Source organism: Protopterus annectens, chromosome 10.part0 (genome assembly GCF_019279795.1).
Source record: "Protopterus annectens isolate FY-2018-M chromosome 10.part0, PAN1.0, whole genome shotgun sequence".
In the NCBI taxonomy this organism is placed as follows: domain Eukaryota; kingdom Metazoa; phylum Chordata; order Ceratodontiformes; family Protopteridae; genus Protopterus; species Protopterus annectens.
The window spans coordinates 1,218,727,233-1,218,753,223 of NC_056744.1; the positions used below are offsets into that span (position 1 = coordinate 1,218,727,233).

Below are 25,991 nucleotides of genomic sequence, written 5' to 3' on the forward strand. Positions count from 1 at the left end.
AAAGTGTTACGTAGAAGTACAGCAAGAAACGCACTTAAATGATTTTCAACTTGCTCCACACAAATGTCTGCACACAGAACATTTAATGACCTCTTCACATGTATTTTTCTTTGCTCACTGTGGTTCCTGAATATCCTGAACACAAGAGTCACTTTCAGCACTGGCTCTGTGAAAGCTAACACACTTTTAGCATCCATACCTTAAAATACACTGCTTGATTCCCATACATCCAATACCTGATTAGACAAATGGTGGTGTGTTATGGGCACAGTTGTATTCAAGGGATAGAAGCCTAACATAATCCAGCTTTTAATATCTGGACAGGAACTTTTTGATGAATCAGGCATTTCCAATTAATTACAGAAGTTACTGAATCTCAAAAGCAAAGTTCATTTATGGGTCAGGATTATTTCATGGTGCTTTTTACAATGTTAGTACTTCATTTCTCATACACAGAACATATTTAATTAAAGAATTACCTATAAGCTACCATCTCACACTCGGGTGTTGGCCAATTAAGAATGGCAGTATGCTGTAAAAGAAATAAGAAAATGTTATTACTATGGATACAAGATCATGTGCTCAACAGAAGGAAAATAATTCGATAACAACAGATAATGTAGTCTTTACTCACAAAGCATAATCTGTGTATGTATTCTTACATAACATATCTTCAAAAACAGATCACTACAACAGTAACATAGCACGTGGGTTATATCCCCCTAGCTTGACTTCTGCCACTTGAGAGTTTTTGTCAGCAGTTCCTTTATCCCAAAGAAGACTCATTCTAGTCTTGCACCACTGTTCTACGGAACCTTGGTTAGTGTCTCAGATGCTCACATCCAGCCAGCACTGCTAGGAGCACTCCTCATTTCTTTGAGCCCTGAATTTACATATCAATCCATCCATCCATCTAAACATCCTCAAACCCTTTTCGCATTTTGCACATGGGGTTGGGGTGTCAATTAAGCAGTGACAATAATCTCGAGCCAAGGTTTACACCACTGGGTGGCTAGCCCTGCAGTGGTAGTTCATTTGTACCACTCACTCGCACACACATACTCTCACCTATGGCCAATTTAAATTGTTCAATCCATCCACTGCATGCCTGGAATGTGGGTGGAAACCGGAGCACCGGGAGGAAACCCACATGACCACAGAGAGGACATGCAAACTCCTCACAGAAGGCACCCCTGCTAAGAATCAAACCACAGAACCTCCTGCTGTGAGGCAACGCTAACAGCTGCACCAACGCGGCCACTGTTCTTACTATTAAAGTGGGTAAAAAGGGGCAGCAAACCCTAGGGCAAGATGCCAGGGGGCTTAATCTTCATGACTGGCATGCACTTACAGAAGCACATTAACTCTCTGTGTGGGGTTTAGTTAATTATTGGCATTTTTAGAAATAAATCTCAATAATGGCTTTTTGGTCAAGGCTGAAATGCTCAGCACTTACAGTTATGTGTACCACGTGGTTTGCTACAGTTTATAGTTTTTTTTTTTCGGTTCTGAAACATACAAGGACTTTTTTTTATGCACTTCAACAAAGTTGAAACGGAATAGCCCTGGACGCCAGAATGGCTAGCTATACCTCTGCTTAATATAATAAAATATTATTAAAACTAGAAATGTTATGATATTTTGTGACTAACTCAATAAAATATTACAACTAGAAATGTAACAGCTTAAAGTAACATAATAAAAATATAAACACATTTTCCTAAGGTACAGAGGAAGGGTATCTTATATAAATCGAACGTCAGCAACCATAACAGATAATTAAAATTAATTAAGATGCAAATTAGAGTTATGTTTTCATAAAGAAGCTATAGAAACTAAAGCCATAACCCAGGAAGAGGGAAAGCTAAAGTTGTTAGGGAGCATGATCTGCAGGTGCTGCTAATGCATACGTGTAGTACTGCCATTCATTTATGACGCTGAAAGGGTTTCACAGATTCATAAATGAATAGTGATGCTGCATCTGCAGTCATGGCTGAAGTGCTCAGTGTGTATTTATTGTTCTAGCTGCTTCTTACCATTGTTGTTCTTTAACTTTTTTGGAATTAGAGGGGGTGCTAGACTGGGAAACTGCAAAGGAACAGCGCACCAGATGACCTAGCTACAGTTCTGGCAAAAAGATGCAAATAACACAGCTATTTCTGCTGTATTTGTGCATGTATGGAAGCACTTGTAACTCGCATAAGAATAATTCTTTACATTTCCTGTACAAAGATTGTAACTATATTTGAATGTAACTGGAGCTTTTCTCCCTGGGCCTCTGCTGAAAATGGGTACCTGCTGACCCATTCAGACTTTCCTGGTAAACAAATGTCACATAAATAATTATTACATTTCTACAACTGACACACTGTTCTAATGTGGTAAATGTGTAATAAATGAAAGTTATGTACTTACCATAATGACAGATCTGTGTTGTCCGATTTTCATCCGGTTCAGCTTTTGGTTTGTCGGATCTGATCAGAGCAGATTACATCTGACCTCGGTGCCTTCATGTAAAGCTGTGGATCCACGGTTCTGACTCCTCCCTTACCCATAATTCCCTCCTCTCCACTATGTTACCTCAGATCGAGTTTGCAGAATTACGGCTAAAATATTAATCTCCTTGTATTACTGAAGGAACCTTTAGGTGGTCAAGCTGATGAACATGTAAATGCCACAGTAAAGGAAGAAAGGAAATATTTTTCTTTTTCTAATAGACAGAGTCTTAGCTGAGGTCTGTCCAGTCACCAGAAACAGTCAGTCACAACACTGGAAAGGGGAAGAAAGGACAGATGAAAATCAGACAACACATATATATTGTTACTGGTAAATATATAACTTTTACTCAAAAAAGAAGGCAACAATCCACCGAATTAGCTCCAGGAAGCAACCTTTAATAAAAACAGTGGCAAACACTATACACAATATAAAAAGACATTAATGCTTAACGAGTCACTGCGTTTTCATCGTACATACTTCTTCAGATACTAAAACAGTAACCAACCCCCATCCCCTTCATATCTTACTTACTCAAAAAAAAAAAAAAAAACAATTGAATCCACTTAATTATCCAATTGCAAAAATGTAAAACAAACCACACAAAAAATGCATCCTAAAAAATGACATCACTTTCTGAACAGTTGAAAACTTAAGAACTACATTATTATAATTAGGTTTCAGGGTATGCCAATCAAAAAGGAAACCACTTGATTAAAAGACTATAAATACATATAAAAATAAAACATCGCTAATGATTGGGACAAACTATGGACCAAAAGCGCCACCTAATGTCTCAACTACACTAAAACCCACAAATAAATAACACTAAAATCAATTGCATTATCAATACAAATATTAATAAAACCATAAACATTCCCACAACATTATTTAAAAACTTTTACCCATTTTTTTTTGTTCAAAGCCTAGCTGCTCTTAACTTCAAGATAAGAGCGAGGGACACGTTTTCATTGAGACCAGGGGGTTTACTGGCTTCTAATATAATCTGCCAATAAACCTCCCTTTATTCAATCTTGATTTCTCACATACCACCTCTCACATCCTTAGGTATTTCTTCCGAAACAAAAAATGAAAACCTAGCTGTAGGACAAACCAAAACAGGTTTATATAAAGCACTTCTCTGGTTACCTATACGTAAATCATTAGTATGCTCATATATTCTTCTTTTTAATTTTCTATCAGTTTAACCTACATAAAATGTGGTGCATTTATCACACATCGCAATACAGAGCACCACATAAGAGTCACAAAGTACTGTGAGCCTTGCTGACTAACTCTGTCTCTGTCTAAAACCAAAACACTATCCCCATATTCCATATATATGGACATTGTGGGAACCTTCCATATTTGTAAGTGCACACTTTATTTTTACCAACCACAACATTGTAATTACATTCCATTAAATCTTTAATATTAGGCTCCCTCCAGATAAAACACCTAAAGGGTACATTAGAAATTCCCTTTAAGTCCGATAAACTTTTCATCAATGAAAAGCCTATTCATAAAAGAGGTAGAGGTGGTTACCACTCTTGTGCAATAAGCTTTGGGTTTTCCTTGTAAAGGTAAACCACTTTTAGTACATATGAATGAAATACGCTCTGATAACCATCTAGAAAGAGTCACTCTGGAGACCACAGTACCCAATTTTACTCTAGAAATAGCCACAAACACTTGGTCAGATTTCCTGAAGTCTTTTGTTCTATGGAGACAGAACTGGAGTTGGTGATTAACATCTAGCATGCGTAAAACATCCTTTCCTTTACTTAAAAAATTGGTTAAGAACAGTGTTAGATCAATAGATATGCTTCAGATGTCACCTTGGTCAGGAAAGATGAGTTAGTTCTAAAGGACACTATATTTTTGTGGAAAACCAAGTAAGGAGGTCTAGAAGAAAAGGCTTGTAGCTCAAAATTAATCTAGCTAAGTGAACGGAACCAGAAAAATTGTCTTCCACGAATGAAATTTTAAATCCACTGAAATTTGACTGGGCTGTGTCAAGGCTTGACGTATGATAGTAATATCCCAAACAGGCACAGTGTCCCTTACTGGCAACCTTAGAAAGAATGTTCTCTTATAAAATACTTTCGAAATCTTTAAAGTCACTATAGCAATATCATTTTATCCTATGTGAAAATTAGAAATAGCAGCCATTTGTAATCTTGACAGCTGACAAAACCAGAACCACTGATGGGAGTTCTGACAAAAATTCCAAAATAGAAGGAACAGGTGCTGAGAAGGGATTTAAGCCCTTCGATAAGGCCCAAACGGAGAACCTCTTCCATATACTATGGAAGATCTTATTCGTGGATTGCTTCTGAGAGGCTGAAATAATATGAACAAGTGATGCAGAAGACAGCCTGGCATCTCTGGCTATGGTCAAAATTGGAGGAACCAAGTGGTCAGTTTCATGGATTTCTGGTCTGCAGAAGGCAGTCCAGGTGGGTGACTCAAAAAGTTTAGATACTGATCCAACATCCATGGTGGATATTACTACATGAAGCCACAGAAACAGTAACCACACTTGCTAGGACCAAAAGGCAGCAATGAGGATCAATTTGGTTTTGCACATTCTCGCTTTATGAATAAACTTGATTATCCAAGGAATAAGAGGGAAGGCCATACAGGAGAACACGGCAGCCAACTGTGGACAAAAGCATCCTTTGGTAACTATTCTTGTGGAGGGATAAGGTCAAAGTAACTGCTGCATTTGTTGTTTAGGTGTGAAGCAGAGATTGCAAGCAAGGCTGTCCCCAATAGCTGAAAATTTGCATTGCCACTGACTGGTTGAGGGACAGCTTGTGATGCATCAGAATTGTTTCTGCTCAGTTTGTCTTTGGATGTCCCCAGGATATGTGCTGCTATCAGAAATCCATGGGAAGACATTGCCCGATGCCATATTCTCATGGCTTCCCAATAAAGAGGATACAAATGTGTCGCCACCTATTTGCTGATGTACCAGACCATTGTCACGTTGTCAGTCTGGAGAGAAATCTCACCACTGGGAAGGAAGTCATGAAAGGCCTGCAATGCTAGATCTTATTTCCAAAACAATGATGCGAAAATTGGCCTCTAGAAGTGACAGGAACCTTGGACTGTCCTCCCTTCAAAATGTCACCCACCGCCCCAGAATGGAGGCATCCATGGTTATCTTAGCTAGTTGCTAGGTTTGGCATAAAGGACAGCTCTCCATTACTGATGGATAGGTTAGCCATTACTTGATGAGATCCTTGGAAACCTGGGTGATATAAATCTTGGCATGGAGAGGGTGACTGTTTTGGGCCCACTGTGACGTACCCTCATGTTGTACCTTTCTAGAAGGATTGGCATAATGGCTGCAGCCATTAAATGTAGTAGTTGGAGAACTAGTCTTGCTTGAGGGAACGGATGTTGGGACACTTCAGTAGCAATTAGAAGGAAATCACCCTGGAGATCGGTAACTTAGCTATTTGTAATGTGTCTAGGTGACATCCTATGAATTCTTTGTTGGGCTGGGGAGTAGCTGACTCTTGGGATGGATGACTAATTCCAAGGTTCAACATTAACTGGAGCAGAAGGTCCTGGTGTGGAAATAGTAGACCTCTGGTTGCAGCAGTGAAGAGCTAATCATCTAGATACAGGAAAACTTGGATCCCTAGCAGATGGAGTTGAGCTGGTACTACTGTCATAACTTCATAAACACCCTGGGAGCTGTGATGGGACAGAAGGACAGTACTCTGAACTGATAATGGTTGGCTCCTAGCCAGAAACAGAGAAATCTCTTAAATTGCTTCTCTACCTTTATATGATAGTATGTGTCCTTGAGGTCCACAGAGCACATCCAGTTGTCCTTTCTCAGTAGTAGTGGTATGGACTAAAGAGTGACCACTTGGAATTTTGTCTGTGTTGCAAATTGTTTTAGATGACCCATATCCAAAATTGGTCTAAGGTCCTCCTGTTTTCTTGGGTACTACAAAAAACCTGGAGTAGTCTCTGGACTCTAGCTGGTCGACTTTTTTTTTTCTAACAGCTTGGAGACTACTACTGCTGCTGCAGATTCCCACTGACTGGGCGGAACTCAGGAACCTTTCTCTTTTTTGTTGGTGGATAAGAAAACAGGATTGAATAGCCTCTGGTTATTATCCTCAGCACCCATGAATCTGTTGTAATGTTCAGCCACGCTTGTGGGTGTGGAGATGAGCACTCCCAACTGCCAGCTGCCTCCAGAGAACAACTGTTGGGTAAACCTTCATGAGCTCTGGTAGGATATTTCAGTAAATCAACTAAGTAATCCATGATTATGTGGTCCACTTCTGCCACTGGGGTGACATCCACTCGAGTTACCTCTTCCTCTATTTCGAGGAGGTACATCCACAGGAAACTAGTAGTAATAACACAGTGACTTCCTGAACCATATCATCTTGCTAGCCCTCTGATTCCTGGAAAAAGTTCTCTGGGTGCATCCAGGCATTATGGTGCCCATTTCTCTAGTTGTGCCATCAGCTGCACTGGATAGCAGGCACATGGAGATATTCGAAGTAGAATGAAGGGTAGATAGGTAAGAGTTCAGTCTTTTGAACATCCACACACAGGTTACCTGAGAGTAATTGATAAGCTCTTTGGTCATGTCTTTTGGAAATGTGTAACATAGGATAAATAGTTCAGCACTCTGAGGGTAAACAACACTGAAATGTATATACATTTCCCAAACCTGTCCAATACCCTGGATTCTCTATTAAGGGGATGGATATTGGAACTTTCTTCAGAAAGTTCCTTCTTTGTGGCCACTGCTATGACTATGGCATCTACTGATGGACCTTTGTTGCAGTGTTCCTGTCCTTGGGGCTACCAATATCCTATCTGGCTTCCAGAGAATAGGTTCCAGCATGTCAGGGAACTTCCATGCCCTTTGGGCTACAAGTACATCAAAGTGTCTACAAGCGATACAACCCAGGATGCAGATGGGCTGGTACTAAAGGTTTTGAAGAATACAGACTCGTCTGATGAAGGCTCGTCAGTGAACCAGCCTCCTCATTCCTTCATCAATTCAAGGATCTTGTCAAAGGTGACATCTTACAAGGGGGAACTATGGGAGCCTTCACCTCCATCTAAATGTGCATCTTCTGTGACTGACACTATGGAGCAGTCCAGGTGCTTCAGTTTACACATTCATTTTCTCTGATCTGCTGTTGGTGGATAATCAGAAGGATCTAAATTAGACTGGGAACTCATATAGTAAGTGGCCTCAGAGTCTACTGATTCCAAATGTTCCAGTCGATGAGAATGAGTGGAGGGAGTAGTAGTCTTCCCTTGAAGTTAGGATGTAGCTAAGCTCAAGGACATCACCTTTTCCTTTGGTCCAGTTAAAACCCTTTCAAAGACCTTGAAGGCTGAGGCTGGAATTGGTGCAGAAAGAAGTCTTCTGTTATCCAAAGCAGGAGAAGCAAACTACTCAACCTCAGATCCAAGCTGTCAAGAGCAAAGGTCGTGAGGGGCAGGAAAGGCTCCAAGAGCTTTGGAGTCGACCCTTATCCCCCAGCCCTGACGTCAACACTTCGGCTCTGAGACTTGTCTGAATTTGAGATCCTTTGAGAGTCAGGAATGACACTATAGCTGAAGATGCTCGGACAGTTGGCTCTGACAAAGACTCAGTAATAGACCTTGGATTTATGATAACTGGTCTCAAAGGGCAGGCTGGTACTGGAGATAACATGGAAAGGATGGTTGGACCTGTACCCGGGTGCATTTGAAGTGGACTGCACCAAAAGATTCCCCAGTTGAATCTGCATTCTCAGAAACTTCCTCATTATTCTGTTGACCTCAAGTTCAGTAAGGCTTCTGGATGACCAAGCCGACCTTGAGGAGGATGCCATAGAACATGGTCAAGAGAATCTCTTCTATGTAAAGTAGGTGAATGTAAGCTGCAGCTTACCAGTTTTGGTGAGAAACTAAGCCCAGGCGAGGAAGATCGGATCCAAGGGATTGGTGGATCAGACTTCTGAGGCACCTTTGGATCAGGACCCAAAGGACCTCTTGCATCCGGGGACCATTTTCAGGATATGTCTGATTTCTTTTCCTCAACTCTTTCTTTAGATTTGTCTTTCTCCTTTTCATTCTCCTTTGGGTTGCCCATCTTTTTTGCTGGAGACTCAGACAGCAGAGGTTGACAGAAGACTAGATCCTGTCTGAGGGGGAAGAAGACATTTCAAAATAAGTTTTTCTTTTCTAGTTTGGCTGGCACGGGCCTCACAATCTATCTCCAAGTGGGCAGCACCCAAGCACTATACAAACCAGGAGTGTGAATCCTGTGGGGGAAACTTGTGCCCGCAAGCAGTACACTTTTTAAAGCCTTGCACCTTATCTGTCATACTGTAAGAAAAACTACTACTAAAGGCACTGCTGGAAGCACCAAGGAACTAATAACACTGACTTTGAATGACACATAATGGTGGCAATAATAATAATACAATACAAATCTACTGTTACAGCAACATGCCACTTGGTGTATAAAAACCAAAAAAACAAAAACACCAAATCCAAGGCTGAAACAAGAGAACACAGCAAAGGGATAGCGTAGCTCCACTTTAACACTTTCGTCAGATGACTTCTTCAGAATGACAGTAAAAAAATAAATCATAATATATATCTACACTTTAATTGATAGCAATTAATTATTCAATTACATTGTTTTAACTTATGTAAAAGCTATATAAAACAGAATTTAATCCAAAAAATGTATAACTATATATAATGACCAAGCTCATAAAATCACTATTATTTTCTAATTTATAATTTCCGATCATTTTAACACTTGATATTAATGGCATCAATCAAACCGGGTCTCTGGTCTGCCTGCAGCTTGATCTGCCATTTGGCTTCCCTTTGCTCCAAATAGTTTTTAACCCCCCCCCGCCGAATGTCTTTAGTATATTCTTCTAAAATGGAAAACAAAAACTTTTTAAAACTCAGACATTCAGAACTATGTTTGTAAAGTACTTGATTTTTATCTTTCTTTTTTATGCAGTATGTGTGTTCTCTCATCCTTACATTTAAACTCCTGGCAGTCATTCCAAAATAGAAAGCTTGACATTTGTCACATACTGCAATATAAGTCGCCCCTTTTGTTTTGCAGCAAAAATTGCCTGGAACTCCTGTAGTATAAGGGATGTGTGGTAACTGAATATACGGTCCCTCTAGAATGTACCTGCACATAGTACAGTCAAAACACTTGTACATACCCCTAGGTTTGTGACTAGTAGATGAACTAGTAACATTTTCATTTTTGTCCCTACCTTTTTCAAATAACCCTTTAAAATTATAATAATTCCTATATACAAACCTGGGTTTACCCAGTATGGTTACTGATAGGTCATAATTACCTTCAATAACATTCCAGTTACGTTCTATTATATTGCATATGCTCATATTGTCCACATTCATACTCATGCTAAAACATAGAGGATCGTCTTTGTTGCAAGACTTTTTTTACACTAGGCATTAATAAGCCCTTAATCAAAATGGGGGAATATCTAGTCTTCTGTTGGTCGAGAATACTTTTTGCTAATTCCCTCAAAAGACTTCTTGATATCCCCCTATCTAAAAATAAATGTATAATGTATTCAAATTCATCTACCAATTGCTGGTCATCACTAGTCATCCTACTCGCTCTGATGAACTGCCCTTTAGGTATGTTATTTCTCATACTGGTTGCGTGCACAGTTATTCTTAAAGGTCTTTTTACGAAAAATCATACTATGAAACTTTCTACTTGCTTCATTCCATGTTAGTGTGACATCCAGGAAATCGATACAACTTCCTTTGTTTCCCAAAACAACCTTCAAGAAGTCAGAAACTTAATTTAGCTTGTGACAAAACAAATTAACTTCTTCATGTCCTCCACTTAATACAAAAACCAAGTCATCTATAAATCTCTTATAGTATATGTTAAATTAAAATTTCAAAGGTTCCAGACTAGTGTGTTCCCACCACCCCATCACTATATTAGCAAAGGCGGGGGCTACTGGGGAACCCATAGCTACCCCCTTTGTTTGTAATATTTTTTATTGAAAACAAAGAAATTGTTTTCAAGTAGCACTTCTAAGGCATCACAATAAAAATTGACTGCTGTATTATGCATATCACTATACTGATGTAAATACGCTCTAACACAATCAATGCCCTTGTCATGAGGTACAGATGTATACAAAGAAACAACATCGATGGTAAAAATAATATGCTGATTTGGGTCAAATGCCTGTGCTTCATTGAACTCTCTAATACTGTTCAAGAAATCCCAAGAATCTTTTAAAAAAGAATTCATTTTGACAACAAGCGGATTTAACACTATGTCAACCATCATGGAAATACCATTAGTAACATAATTAGGAGCAGAAATGACTGGCCTAAAGGGGAGGTTTGTTAGGCTTTTATGAGTCTTAGGAATGCCAAGTTAAAAAGTCTTGCAACAAAGACGATCCTCTATGTTTTAGCATGAGTATGAATGTGGACAATATGAGCATACGCAATATAATAGAATATCACTGGAAAGTTATTAAAGGTAATTTGGACCTATCAGTAGCCATAGGGGTAAACCCAAGTTTATATATAGGAATGATTATAATTTTAAAGGATTATTTGAAAAAGGTAGGGACAAAAATGAAAATGTTACCAGTTCATCTACTAGTCACAAACCTAGGGGCATGTACAAGTGTTTTGAATGTACTATGTGCAGGTACATTTTAGAGGGACCGTATATTCAGTTACCACACTTCCCTTACACTGTAGGAGTTCCAGGCAATTTTTGCCGCAAAACAAAAGGGGTGGTTTATATATTGCAGTATGTGACAAATGTCAAGCTTTCTATTTTGGAATGACTACCAGGAGTTTAAATGTAAGGATGAGAGAACACACATACTACATAAAAAAGAAATATAAAAAACCAAGCACTTTACAAACATAGTTCTGAATGTCTGGGTTTTAGAAAGTTTTTGTTTTCCATTTTAGAAGAATGTACTAAAGACATTCGGGGAGGGCATTTTAAAAACTATTTGGAGCAAAGGGAAGCCAAATGGCAGATCAAGCTGCAGGCAGACCAGAGGCCTGGTTTGAATGATGCCATTAACATCAAGTGTTTTTTTTTAAATGATCGGAAATTACAAATTAGAAAATGATAGTGATTTTATGAGCTTGGTCATTACTTTTATATATATATATATACATATACATACATATATATATATATATATATATATATATATATATATATATACACACACATACATACATATATATACATACACACACATATATATATATATATATATATATATATATATATATATATATATATATATACACACACACACACACACACACATATATATATATATATATATTATATATTATACATTTCTGGATTATATTCTGTTTTATATATCTTTTAGATAAGTTAAAACAGTATAATTGAATAGTTAATTGCTATCAATTAAAGTGTAGATATATATTGTGATTTATTTTTTTACTTTCATGTGGTTCTGAAGAAGTCATCTCATGAAAGGGTTAATTAAAGTGGATTTACGCTATCCTTTTGCTGTGTTCTCTTGTTTCAGCCTGGGATTTGGTGTTTTTGGTTTTTATACACCAAGTGGCATGTTGTTGTTACAGTGTTAGTTTTTTGTGTTGCCATGGCTGAATCTCAAGCTGATCCCTTGGTGGATTTGAGTGTATATAGCATTCTGAACACTCTGCATGTCTCACTAACTCATTTGCTATTGAAAACACTGGGAGACGTACAAAAATCATTACAGGTACTAATACAAGAACGTACCAAAGAATCTTCTAAAGAAGAGAAAAGAGAGACTGTGTTCATTGGTTCTGATGATGATGCCCAGACGGTGATTGAGGTCAGCACCTTTAAATCAGCTAGGAAGAAATCTAAGACTAACCAAATTCAAGGGCGGAGGGCTGAAAAGCTGGGACCCAGCTGTGCTAAAAGAATGTGCAGATCCATTCAACAACAGTAAAAGGTTAGTCAATTCTGCTGAGCAATTCTTTTATAAAGAACAGTGTGAACTTTCAGATAAATTGCTAAAAAAATACAACAGCCTTGTTATTGAAAACAAGTATTTTACAAAATGTATTGAACTGGGGATAATCCCCAAAGGTTTGCGGTTTTTCAAGTGCCCAAATGGGGTTCATGTTACGGACCCATTTTTTAACACTCTGCAACAGTTTTTCAATACTGCTGGTATTGAGTTTTTGAAACTCCTTCTTGAATGGAACTGGAACACTATGAAGGATATTTAATGTGAAATTACTACTATCGAGTGTGCTATTGAAACCAAATTTCAATTCAAGTTTTGTGAAAGAGGCAAGCATGCCATTCTACTGAATGACACTGAACAGCATGAAAGACTGTTCATTGAACGGAAAAATAAAAAGCTGGAACGCGATACAACTGCATACAATATGGGCACTGCCTATTCTACCTTTTCTAAGCAAGAGCAAAGGAATTACTATGGTGTGGCCAATAAGAAAACAATGTTTCAACCAGTCCACCTTAAACAAAATCAGTGGAGAACTTAATTTAATTCAGCAGAAGCTTTCCCCCAAGCGACAGAAGGTTTGGCAATATTGAATGATTGTGAAATTAGTAGTGTTTCTGAGTGTGAGGACATTACTGGTGATGGCAACAATTCCCAGGCAAATACATTTAATTCAGCTACTATCAAAAGTGACATTCAGGCTGGAGCAAAACAGAAAGCTTTTTTAGGCTCCGAGAAGGAACAGAGAGCTTCCAAACAACAAAAGATGACGAGAAAGAAAGCCAGACTGATGTTGGAATCATCTACGATTAAGCAGCAGCAGGTCGAATAATGACATTTTGAATTAAATGTTATGCATATCAAAGTACTGAACTTGGGGCTAAATTTTACTCCCAGCAAATCGGTAAATGTGATTGACACCATTTTGGATTTAAAAAAATTCACGAGAAAGTTAAATCTCAAATATATTTTGAAAGATGTCAAGGAAAGTAATTGTATGTTTTTTAAACGTTCCTGCTACAATTCCTACACTAACACACACCATTCAAGTATTTGAAACTATTTGTGAAAAGGAATTGAGGGAGACGGCGAATAGCAAAAATAAGTATATTACAACAATCTAGATCTAGATACGAGAGTGACTATGTAAGATTTGATAGACAATGATGACATCAAAATAATGAAAAGTGACAAAGGGGGAATGTTAGTACTAATGAACCAAAGTGATTATATCAACAAAATGGAAGCCATGCTCAATAATGAATGGAAATATAGGAAAGTTGGTTTTAGTGACATAAGTGACAGTTTCAAGCATGTTTCTAACTTTCGTTATGACAATTTGATGTGTGACAACTTAGATTCAGTTATGTACAATTTTTGTGATGTGGAACACCCGAAAGTGGGGGTGATGTTTGGCATTCCTAAGACTCATAAAAGCCTAACAACCCCCCCTTTAGGCCAATCATTTTTGTTCCTAATTATGTTACTAATGGCATTTCCATGATGGTTGACGCAGTGTTAAATCCACTTGTTGTCAAAATGAATTCTTTTTTAAAAGATTCTTGGGATTTCTTGAACAGTATTAGAGAGTTCAATGAAGCAAAGGCATTCGACCCAAATCAGCATATTATTTTTACCATCGATGTTGTTTCTTTGTATACATCTATACCTCATGACAAGGGCACTGATTGTGTTAGAACGTATTTACATCAATATAGTGATATGCATAATACAGCAGTCAATTTTTATTGTGATGCCTTAGAAGTGCTACTTGAAAACAATTTCGTTTTCAATAAAGAACATTAGAAACAAATGAAGGGGGTGGCTATGGGTTCCCCAGTAGCCCCCGCCTTTGCTAGTGATGGGGTGGTGGGAGCACACTATTCTGGAACCTTTGAAATGTGAATTTAACATTACATACTATAAGAGATTTATAGATGACTTGTTTTTTGTATTAAGTGGGGGACATGAAGAAGTCTTTTGTTTTGTCACAAGCTAAATGAAGTTTCTGACTTCCTGAAGTTTGTTTTGGGAAACAAAGGAAGTTGTATCAATTTTCTGGATGTCACATTAACATGGAATGAAGCAAGTAGAAAGTTTCATAGTAAGATTTTTCGTAAAAAGACCTTTAAGAATAACTATGTGCATGCATTCGGTCAGCATCCTAAATTTATGAGAAATAACATACCTAAAGGGCAGTTCATCAGAGCGAGTAGGATGACTAGTGATGACCAACAACTGGTAGATGAATTTGAATACATTATACAGTTATTTTTATATAGGGGATATCAAGAAGTTCTTTTAAGGGAATTAGCAAAAAGTATTCTCGACCAAGGGAAGACTAGATATTCCCCCATTTTGATTAAGGGCTTAATGCCTAGTGTAAAAAAGTCTTGCAACAAAGATGATCCTCTATGTTTTACCATGAGTATGAATGTGGACAATATGAGCATACGCAATATAACAGAACGTAACTGGAAAGTTAGTGAAGTAATTATGACCTATCAGTAGCCATACTGGGTAAACCCAGGTTTTTATATAGGAATGATTATAATTTTAAAGGGCTATTGTAAAAGGTAGCTTCAAAAATGAAAATGTTACTAGTTCATCTACTAGTCACAAACCTACGGGTATGTACAAGTGTTTTGACTGTACTATGTGCAGGTACATTCTAGAGGGACCATATATTCAGTTACCACACATCCCTTATACTACAGGAGTTCCAGGCAATTTTTGCTGCAAAACAAAAGGGGCGACTTATATTGCAGTATGTGACAAATGTCAAGCTTTCTATTTTGGAATAAAAAATAAAAAATAAAACAACTCTGTTCCCACTCGTGGATAATTACACCAGCACTACGACAATTACGAACTTCTTCTTTAACTTTGTTTTAAAGGACCATTTATTGAAAACAATTAAAAACCATTCGGTTAAGCGCTTTCATCGATTCAGACTTCATCAGAACAATGCTATAAAATTAAAACAATTCATTTATACTTTCTTACTCAATCACATGATGGTCTCCATTACTGTCTTAAAGTGCTAGTGCTTTTCATAAATATATTTTGTGTAAAATAATTAAACAACATAACTTAATATATATTCCTTTCCATCGAATTAATTATACTAAAATGCATAAAATTGTGAAGGTTTTATAAATTTAAATACATTGTTAAAACATTAAAAACATTAAAAAAACATTATTACTACATTTATGTGTGAGCTTCCAAGATAGGTTTGATTGACAAGTATTCAGAAATTATTTGGCAAATTAAATTAAATGCTTCTGTTCCCCCTGAAATAAATGTAAAACGAATAGAAATAATAATCTTAGTGATAATAATAACCTTATTGTAAGAAGAGGAGTCCTCAGATACACAGCTGAATGCTTCAGGTGGCAAATAAGATTTGGGATAACTTAGTGAAGAGCAGGGAAGGAGTCAGAGCTTCAGATTCACAGCTTTAAAATACGATGCCAAGGTTAGATCCAACTGGATCTGACAAGCCAAAGGTTGAATCAGATGAAATTAGACATCAGATCCAGAATTACTGGTGATGACCTCTCCACAGACCCCAAACTACTTGTAATTGTAAAACACTAAACAGTGCAGTAAGTAATAAAAGTGCAAAATAGAATGCCACAGGTCCCATTTGACAGCTATTAAAGTAACACAAAACAGCAGCACACAACAGTAAGCTTGAACTGTCACAATAGCAGTGATGTGCCATGGTTTGACAGCTGCCAAACTACACACAAACAAACTATTTAATATTTACTTACTGACATTTGATTACCTTTTAAGTCCTACTGGGTAAAAACCCATTTCAGACAGCTACAGCTGTACAGGTACACAGTTTTAGTCCAGCTGACGATCACATACATGTAAATGGAATTTAATAAGTGCCAGTACCGAGGGGTAGCTGCACATCTCTGAACCAATGATTTGCAAAGAAGTGCTACTAGGCTAATCTTCTTACTATATGAATTCTGACCTTAGTATCAGACAAAAAAAGGACTCCAAAGAATTCAAACCTTATACTTGTTGAAACAACTATTCGTTTTCCCTTTTTTTCTGCAAGAAACAGCCACATTAGGCATCTCAGTTCCTTTTAAAACAAACTGTAAAAGATTTATTAACAAACGGCACTGTCTATGTCGATAAACTGAAAACTCTGAGAATGAGATGTACTTCCTAACTCTGTCATGTCAGTAAAGACTTGGGAGAGATAGTGGGTATGGTATAGAAAAGCTGGGCTCATTAAAAGAGAATACAATGGTTATTTTGTCCAAGAGGACTTTGTCAAAATTACATTAGCCTTGCTCTATTTTCCAACTAGTAGCATTACCAAATGGAAAATGAAGTAAGCCATACACTAAGCTCTGTGTCTATGGAAAAGAATATATTTTTTTTCAAACCACCCTGAGGCATGAAGTAAGAAAAGAAGGATTTGACTACTGGGGCAAAATTATGGAAAATGAAAGAGGGCATACACTTAACCACTGTGTCTATGGAACAGAATACATTTTTTTTTCAAACTAACCTGTGAGGCATGAAGGAAGAAAAGACTGATTTGGGCATGAGGTAAGAAAAGAAGGATTTGACTGTTGAGGCGTGTGACAATCTGGTCCAGTTCTAGAAGACCCTACATTTGTGCAGCATGACAAAATAATTGCAAATTCAGCTTCTATTTTTAAGTGCAAAATACTTTCCTTTACAAACTGTCTACAAACTGGAACATGCGATATCCACAACTGAAGGTTACAGTACAAGGTCTATTCCTAAACTGGAACACTGGAATCATTTCTGCTGAGCTGGAAGGATCAGCTTTTTTAAATGTGTGTGTGTTTTACATATCACATCATTATACTGTTGCTTATAACATACTAGGAAAACTGTTATGGGTCTGTACACTGTTTTCATTTCCTTCAGAACTATGTGAAGCAATTCCTGTTAAGATTAATCACTAAGTAGTGGGTGCTCTATGTGTAACTGAAAGAATATGTTACTAAGCTGAAAGTGATGCACATTTAAATTTGATCATATGAATTCCTCACTTCTACATAGCAAGAAAACTGTCTCTAGTCATTACTTTGAATAATTAATAATAATTTTGAATAACATTCTACTGACAGACACAGTAAACCCTGATAAAGGTGCATCTTGTCACAAGATCTTTCAATACTGAGAAATCTGACTAGAAAGCAGTACACATTTCTTTATTCATTAGTAGTATAACTTAGTTTAGTTTTATTGTCTTTGAATAAAGCACTTAAAATGTCAACAAGCAAAATTTTTAATGCTGCTGTAGAATTAATGGCCTCTGAAATTAGGTTAATTGTAGGGCAAGTTTGTTTTAAGACTATTTTTGTTACATGGTCCTGATAAAATGTTTGCAACTTATTTGCATTTGGTTATAATTTTAATTAATTCTACGTCACTGGAACATTAAAAAATACAGCATAATTTTTAAGCAAATATGCTAGTGTATTTTTAAATATCCTTGATAATGGTGCATTGTTGAAACAGAAACCACATTATATAAAGATATTGGTAGTACGTGAACATGAACAAGAAGTTATGTACTCACCATAACGTTCGATGTATGTAGTCCATCTCGCCTTACATTCTTAGTTGTGGGTTCGGAGCCAAACCTCGGCTCTGACTCGGCCATACTCTAGCTCGAAGTCTTTAACTGGCTCGTGGCCAAAAGGTATCCCATCATGCAACTGGTATATTCCCCAGATCTTGTTTGCTGCAAGCGCACACACACACACACACACACACACACACACACACACACACAGAAGAAAGTACAGTTATGTACCTACCATAAATGTAGATGTTCGAGTGTATTCACTGTTGAAGTCATTACAATTGGGGTTATCCTGCTGGCAGGCTACCCGCAGTCGGCCTGAATTCCAAAGTCTAGGTCCGGCGTCGGTCGCTGTCGCCGCCTCCCTGACGTCAGTGTGCCAGGGGTATAAAAGATGCGGCCGACGCCATTTTCTACAGTTTTTCATGCCCCAGATGTCAGGTGCCCTCAAAAGGGTAGGCTAAAAATATGTCAATAAAGCATACATGCACCAAAGTAAATTATTCTTTCCTCTACCAGCAAATACACCACATAGGTTGTATAGAATAGAGAAGTACAGAAGTTCCAGTAAAGATAAGGGGGATGGTGGGTGGGTAACCTGGACTGCAACAGTGAACACACTCGAACATCTACATTTATGGTAGGTACACAACTGCACTAGGTTCATCGTGTTTCACTGTTGAAGTCATTACAACTGGGTTGAATCTCAAAGCTGAGGTTGGGAGGCTGAAGCTAAATAGGATTAGGAGCGGCTATGAGGCCCTGCAGAACTGCAGTGGCAAAGCCTGCCCTGGATTTAGAGTAGAGTGGTAAGTGATAGTGCTTTGTAAAAGTGTGCACTGAGCTCCAGGTTGCAGCCTCTAAAATGTCTTTGGTTGGTACTCCTCTGAGGAAGGCTGCTGCTCTGGTTGAATGTGGCCTAATAGCCTTAGGCACTGGTTTGCCATGTTGTGAATAGCAGAAATGAATGCAGTGGCCTATCCACTTTGAAATTGCCTGCTTTGAGATAGCCTTTCCTTGTGATCCTGCAGCATATGCCACTAGTAATTGCTCAGGCTTTCTGAAAGCTCTGGTTCTGTCCAAGTAGAAGCGCAGCTGTCTGTGTATGTCCAAAGAATGCAAAAGTCTCTCACCCTTATTCTGTGGGTTAGGATAAAAGGTAGGCAAGTGAATAGTTTGGTTAAGGGCCACACTGGACACTACCTTAGGCATAAATGTCGGGTTTGTCCTCAGAGAAACCCTATCTGGATGGAAAATGATAAAAGGTTCAGCCATGAGTGCCTGTAGCTCTGAGACTCGTCTTGCAGAGGTTATTGCTAGGAGCAGAGCTGTTTTCCAGGATAAAAATTTTATATCAGCTGTATTGGCTGGCTCAAAAGGAGGCAGGGTGAGTTTTCCAAGACATAATTGAGGTCCCATGCAGGTATTGGTGATCTCTTGGAGGCCTTAAGTTTTTGGCTCCTCTGAGATATTGCCTTAGTAAAGGATGAGAAAAAATAGGTGGCTCTATATTGTAATGAGCTGAAATGGCAGAGGCATGCATCTTAATTGATGAAAAGGATAGGCGTTTGTTCAGCATCTCAGTTAAGTATTGCAACATCTGAGGAATATTTGGTACAATCGTGTCAATCCCTTTTCAGCATAAGATTTTCTGGTACTAGGCCTCCTGGCTTCCAAAATAACATCCATCACCGCTTTAGAAAGAGGGGTGTTTTGAATGACTACATTATCCGCCATGCTGCCAGATTTAAGGTCTTGGGTTGGCTGTGCAGGATCTGATTGTTTTGTTGGGACAGTAAGTGAGGAATATGAGGTAATGTCCAGGCTGGGTATTGAGACAGGTTCCTTAGGATTGGGTACCAGTGCTGGCGGGGCCAGTCTGGGGCAATCAGTATCATTTTTGGCTTCTCTTGTCTGACCTTTAGGAGTACCTTGGAGAGGAGGGGCAGTGGGGGAAAGGCATATACTGTTAAGTTTTTCCAGCTGAAAGATAGAGCATCCACTTTCCATGCTTGCTTGTGATAAAGTCCTTGTGCAGAATCTCTGTAGTTGGCAGTTGTGAGGGGAGGCAAATAGATCTACGTCTGGGCATCCCCATTTCCTTATTATCATGCTGAAGATTTGCGGATCCAATTTCCACTCGTGGGGATCCAAGAGGTTTCTGCTTAGTTCGTCTGCCAGAGTATTTATCTTTCCTGGCAGGAATTGTGTCTGCAGATGTACTTGGTAAGTCAATGCTGTGTCCCATAAAGTCATGGCCAGTTTGCAAAGGGGGTAGGAATGAGTGCCTCCCTGCTTGTTTATGTACCACATGACTGTGGTATAGTCCGTCTTTATCAGTAGTTGTCCCGGATGAAGTAGATCCTTGAAGGTTGTCAGGGCATTCTGAACAGCTAGCATCTCTTTTTGATTGATATGTAGATGCATTTGATTTGTGAACCATGCTCCCTGAATACGTCTTCCTGCCATGTGGGCCCCCCAGGCATAATCTGATGCATTAGTTGTTAAAGTCTGCCTGGCTGGGGGTAAGGTGAATGGCTGTCCCTTGTTGTGGTGACAGGCCTTTGCCCACCATTGAAACTCCTGCTGCAGGCAGGGAATGAGGGTAATTATTGTTTCCAGGCTGTGGCAATGCTGAGTCCAAACACTTTTTAGATACCATTGAAGTTTCCTCATATGCAGTCTTGCATATGGAATTAGCAGAATGCAGGATGCCATGAAGCCCAAAGCCTGTAGAATTTTTCTTGCAGATAACTGGGCCTTTGTTGCCAACAGTTTGAAATAAGTAGTCAGTTGCCTTTGTTTGTCTGGTGTGAGATAAGCCATCTGGGCAGTTGTATTTAAGCTTGCACCCAGGAATATTATCTCTTGAGAGGGTACAAGTTTTGATTTCTTTTCATTTACCGTGTGCCCTAGGCATGCTAGTAATCTTTTTACAAACGCTAGATGCTGTAGTAGGATGTCCTTGTTCATTGCTTGAATGAGGCAGTCGTCCAAGTAAGGATATATTTGTATTCCTCTTTGTCTGCAAAATGCAATTACTGGAGCCAGGCATTTTATGAAGACCCTGGGCGCAGTAGATAAGCCAAAGGGCAGTGCAGAGAATTGGTAGTGCCCTGAGCCAGCTATGAATCTGAGGTATCTTCTGCATGATTGTCTGATTGGGACATGCAGGTATGCCTCTTTTAGGTCTAAAGTCAAGCCAAGTCTTCTTGCCCAGCATGGGCAGAAGCTGCTGCAGAGTCAACATTCTGAATTTTGGAATATCCAGATATGTGTTTAGAATAGATAGGTCCAGTATTGGCCTCCATGCTTTGTCCTTTCTGGGCACCAAGAACAGTCTTGAGTAAAATCCTTGTCCCTGCTCTTGCTCTGGTACTTGCTGAATGGCCCTCATGTCCATGAGAGAGAAATTTGCTTTTGCGCCTCTGCCCATTGATTTTTTGGCAGGTCTGGCCAACTGTGAGCCCTTGGCAGGGTATGAAAGCGAAACTTGTAACCTTGTGACACTATGTTCAAGACCCATTTGTCCTGGGTTATTATGTGCCAATTTTGATGAAAAAGTGTGAGTCTTCCCCCTAAAGGTGCTGCCAGAAGATAAGTGTTTGGCGCAGGCAGGGGGAAGTCATTGGGACTGTTTCCTGTAAGGCTGTGATTTGTCTTCTCCACTTTTGGAGGTAGAAGCACCCCATTGTTTAGACCTGTATGTGCCTTGGGGCTGGGACCCACCTCTAGGGCGTCTGTATCTGCCCCTTTGTGGCCTGTCTGACACTGGAAAGGACCAATTCTTTGTAGGCCAGTGTCTGCTAAATCTTGGAGGCTGTACCTGTAAGAAATCATTGACTGTTTGCATAGATTTTGCTTTGTCCTCCATTTTCTTCAACACCTCTTCTGCTTTAACACCAAACAAGGTATCATGCTGTAATGGAGCATCTAATAATTTTGCTTTAACATGATCAGGCAGATTCTGTTCCTTTAACCAAGCATGCCTCCTGATGACACAACCCGTAACAGCGGCCCTGCAGGAGGCTTCCAGAGAATCAAAACCACATTGCAAAGTATGCTTTCCAACTTGTTCAGCTGCATGCAATAAATCCTGCATTTCTTTGTTTTCTGCACATTCAGAATGTATCAACATTTTCTGTTTAAGCAGTGACATGGTATATTGCTGATATTTAAGCATATGAAACTGACAATTTAAAGCCCTTATATAGCCAAGGTAGCAGAAGTGTAAATCTTTTTTCCCCATCTGTCCAGTGCCCTAGAATCCCTGTCAGAGGGGCTAGGGTTTTTTGCAGTGGAAGCCTTGACCCCTTTGGGACCCTGAGAGATAGTTTCTGGGTCAGCAGCAGGGTTTTTAAAAATACATTTATGTGAATCAGGAACCCTATAGTATCTGTCTGGTTTAACAGGAGCTGGAGGCAAGGAGTCAGGAGTCAGACTGGACTCTGAAAAAACATCATCTACAATGTCCAACACAGGAGGAATAGCAAGGGGCCTGTGCTGAGGCAGTAAAAGGAAGTCTCTGAGCCTTTTCTTAGATTCTGAAAAATCTTGGCTCTCCCATTGAAAATGCTCCCTCATGGTATGCAGAGTTTCCCCAAAAGAATAATCCTCAGGAGGAGAGGCTGAAGGGAGAGATTCTTCAGCATCAGAATCCTCATAGGGAGGAAGAGAGTATCACTGATCAGAAGAGGAATCAGATGAAATGGAAACCTGATCTGAATATTCATATTCTGTCTCTTGCCTAGGCCTCTTATCAGGAGGGGGATGGGAACCCCTGATCGAAGTAATTAGGTCTTCGGCCATTTTGAGCATCTGTTTTTTAGGCATGGAGGCCTGTCCATGGGGCTGCTGTACTCGTTTCTTTGTCTTTAAAGGTGCTTTAGTCTTTGCCTTTGAAGCTGAATTTGTTTTTACATATAATTGTGTTGGCCTGAAAACACCATCAGAAGCCGATGCCTGCTCAGCGGCTCCGGACCCATCTGAGGGAATAGTTTCCGGGGTTCCAATACCTTGAGTTTCCAGCAGCCTAGTCAGCTCAGCATGGGAGTCAGTAGTGGCCTGAAGCTTTAAAGTAGTGGGAGTCAGGGGCTGTGAAAGCACCTCACTGAGAACCGGTGACTGGCTTAGAAGAAGCCTTGTCGTCAGTTTTGGACCTCGGATGCTTGTCCTTTTCTTTTTCCTTGCATTTCTTGTGAATTGCAGTAGTCAGATGGCTACCCGACGACATTGTGTAATTAAATCTTCTGCCAAAATAGTGAAATGCAAAATCGTACCGACGCCTAATAGTGCGTTGGTTAAATCTAGCACAGACCCTACAATTAGCAACATCGTGGTCAGGGCCTAGGCAAGGAATACAGTAGGAATGAAAGTCCTTATGAGGTATTTGCTTCCCACAAGAGATACAATTATTAACTTTTTCTGACATTGGTCTGGAGCAAGAAAAAAGTTTCCCCAACGAGGTACTTAGCTTTAAATGAAGACTTCGGATCTGAAATTCGAACACGAAAATCTCAGGAGTCGGCCGACCAGCACTTGCGAACTGCTTTTGCTTCGGGCACCGCGCGGCAAGAAAGGGGCAAGAAAAACTGAAGAAAATGGCGTCGGCTGCATCTTTTATACCCCTGGCACACTGACGTCAGGGAGGAGGCGACAGCAACCGACGTCGGACCTAGATTTTGGAATTCAGGCCGACTGCGGGTAGCCTGCCAGCAGGATAACCCCAATTGTAATGACTGCAACAGTGAAACACGATGAACATCAACCTCAACAGAAAGGACTACTGACACCTAGAGACTATCCCTCCAGGTCCTCCAGGAGGGGGTAGGAGGGAGGGTTAGTAAGAATGTAAGGCGAGATGGACTACATACATCTAATGTTATGGGGAGTACATAACTTCTTGATGTTATGTAGTCCAATCTCACCTTCATTCTTACCCGTGGGACAGCATCCCTAGCACCTTGATCATGGGTGGCTCAGTGAAAAATACTCCTGAGCACTGTGTAACCGAAGGAAGATCTGCCTCTAGAGACCAGATCTAATTTGTAGTGACTTAGTATGAGGCGAAGCCCATGTTGTTGCAGCACAAATATCCATAGACATCCTAGTCTGAAATGCAGTTGAGGTAGCCACAGATCGTGTAGAATGAGCCTTCACTTTAAAGGGTAATTCTTTGCCATTGGAGGCATAAATAAATGAGATGCAATTGGAGATCCAGCAAGACAAGGTTACCCTAGAAACAGGAACCCCAAGTCTAGTGTTTGAAAATGAGACACACATTTGATCTGATTTCCTGAAATATTTTGTCCTATGTAAATAGAAACACGATTGTCTATGAACATCTAGCTGATGAAACTTAAATTCTGCCTTGTTGGAGAATTCAGGAAAAAACACAGGCAACTCAATGGATTGGTTGATATCGACAACAGAGGCAACCTTTGGAACAAAGGAAGGACTGGTTCTTAAGGAGACCCTATCTTTGTGAAACACCAGATAAGGAGGCTTAATCGATAATGCTTGGAGTTCAGAGACCCGCCTAGCTGAAGTTATGGCTACCAAGAATACTGTCTTCCATGACAAGAATTTAATGTTACACGTAGCTGCGGGCTCAAAGGGAGTTGTGGTGAGCTTCTGTAATACAAAATTGAGGTCCCATGGCATTACTGGATCAAAGACTGGACGTCGGAGTAACAATGTCCCTTTCAGAAAAGCCCTACAAAGCCTATGAGCCATAAGGTTGGGCTCATTAGCAACGTGAAAGGTAGAAATCACTGCCAGTTGCACTTTAATGGTTGCTGCACCTGACCCCTGACTGAACAGTTGAGAAAGAAATTCTAATATTGCCGAAATAGGAGCTGTATAAGGATCAATATGTCTCTCATGGGCCCAAATAGAAAATCTATTCCACTTACTGGAATAAATCTTCCTGGTAGAAGGCTTGTGGGAAGATGATAGAATATGGACCACTTCTGGGGAAAAATCATGAAGCCTGACTAAGGACAGAACTGGAGCAGCCAAGCTGTCAACTTGAGAGTCTGGATGGAACTGTCCTGACATATGAGTCAGCAGATCTGGAGCCTGGTCCAGAATCCAGGGTTTGTCCATTAGATAGGGTTGAAGGAAGGGAAACCAAATCTGATGAGGCCAGTGTGGGGCAATGAGGATAATTTTGCTTCCCAAAGACTGTGCTTTCTGAATGACCTTTGATATCAGAGGTAACGGTGGAAAGGCATAGAGAAGACCGGAAGGCCAATCGTGAACCAGAGCGTCCCTGGGTGTCTCCCCCTCCGGGGGGATAAGGGTGAAGTAGCTGCTGCATTTGGCATTGAGGGGGCTGGTAAATAGATCGCAGCAAGGCTAACTCTATCTGTGGAATATCTTCTCTGCAACATAACTGTTCAGGGACTACTAGTGAGGCATTAGGATAGCTCTGCTCAGCCTGTTGGCAATCACGTTGGACTTCCCTGGTATATGCATTGCAACTATAAAGCATTGGAAAGACACCGCCCACTGCCAAACTCGAAGTGCCTCTCTGCAAAGGGGGTATGATTTGGTTCCTCGCTGTTTGTTAAGGTACCACACCACCGACATGTTGTCTGAGTGGATTGCAATTGTCCCTAGAGGAAGAAAGCTCTGAAGTGCTTGCAACGCTAATAGCACTGCTCTCATCTCCAAGACACTGATATGCAAATGGGTCTTGTGATCCTGCCATGTGCCTTGGACTGTCCTGCCGAGATAATGCCCCCCCACCCGATCTGGGAGGCATCCGTGGTCACTGTGGCAACTGGAGAAGATGGAATAAAAGGCTTGCCCATATTGAGATTGCTGGCCTGAAGCCACCAGCATAGATCCTGCTT

The 25,991-nt window shown here is 39.8% G+C and overlaps 1 protein-coding gene across 1 annotated transcript in view; it reads right to left on the minus strand.

Annotated features, from left to right (window-relative positions):
• The window catches only part of ZYG11B (zyg-11 family member B, cell cycle regulator), a gene marked incomplete in the record, with an annotated part of 797,045 nt that overhangs the window by 147,901 nt on the left and 623,153 nt on the right, over nt 1-25,991 (minus strand). The window contains 1 exon segment of the mRNA XM_044085958.1: nt 480-532. Coding sequence (XP_043941893.1) covers nt 480-532 — 53 coding nt within the window.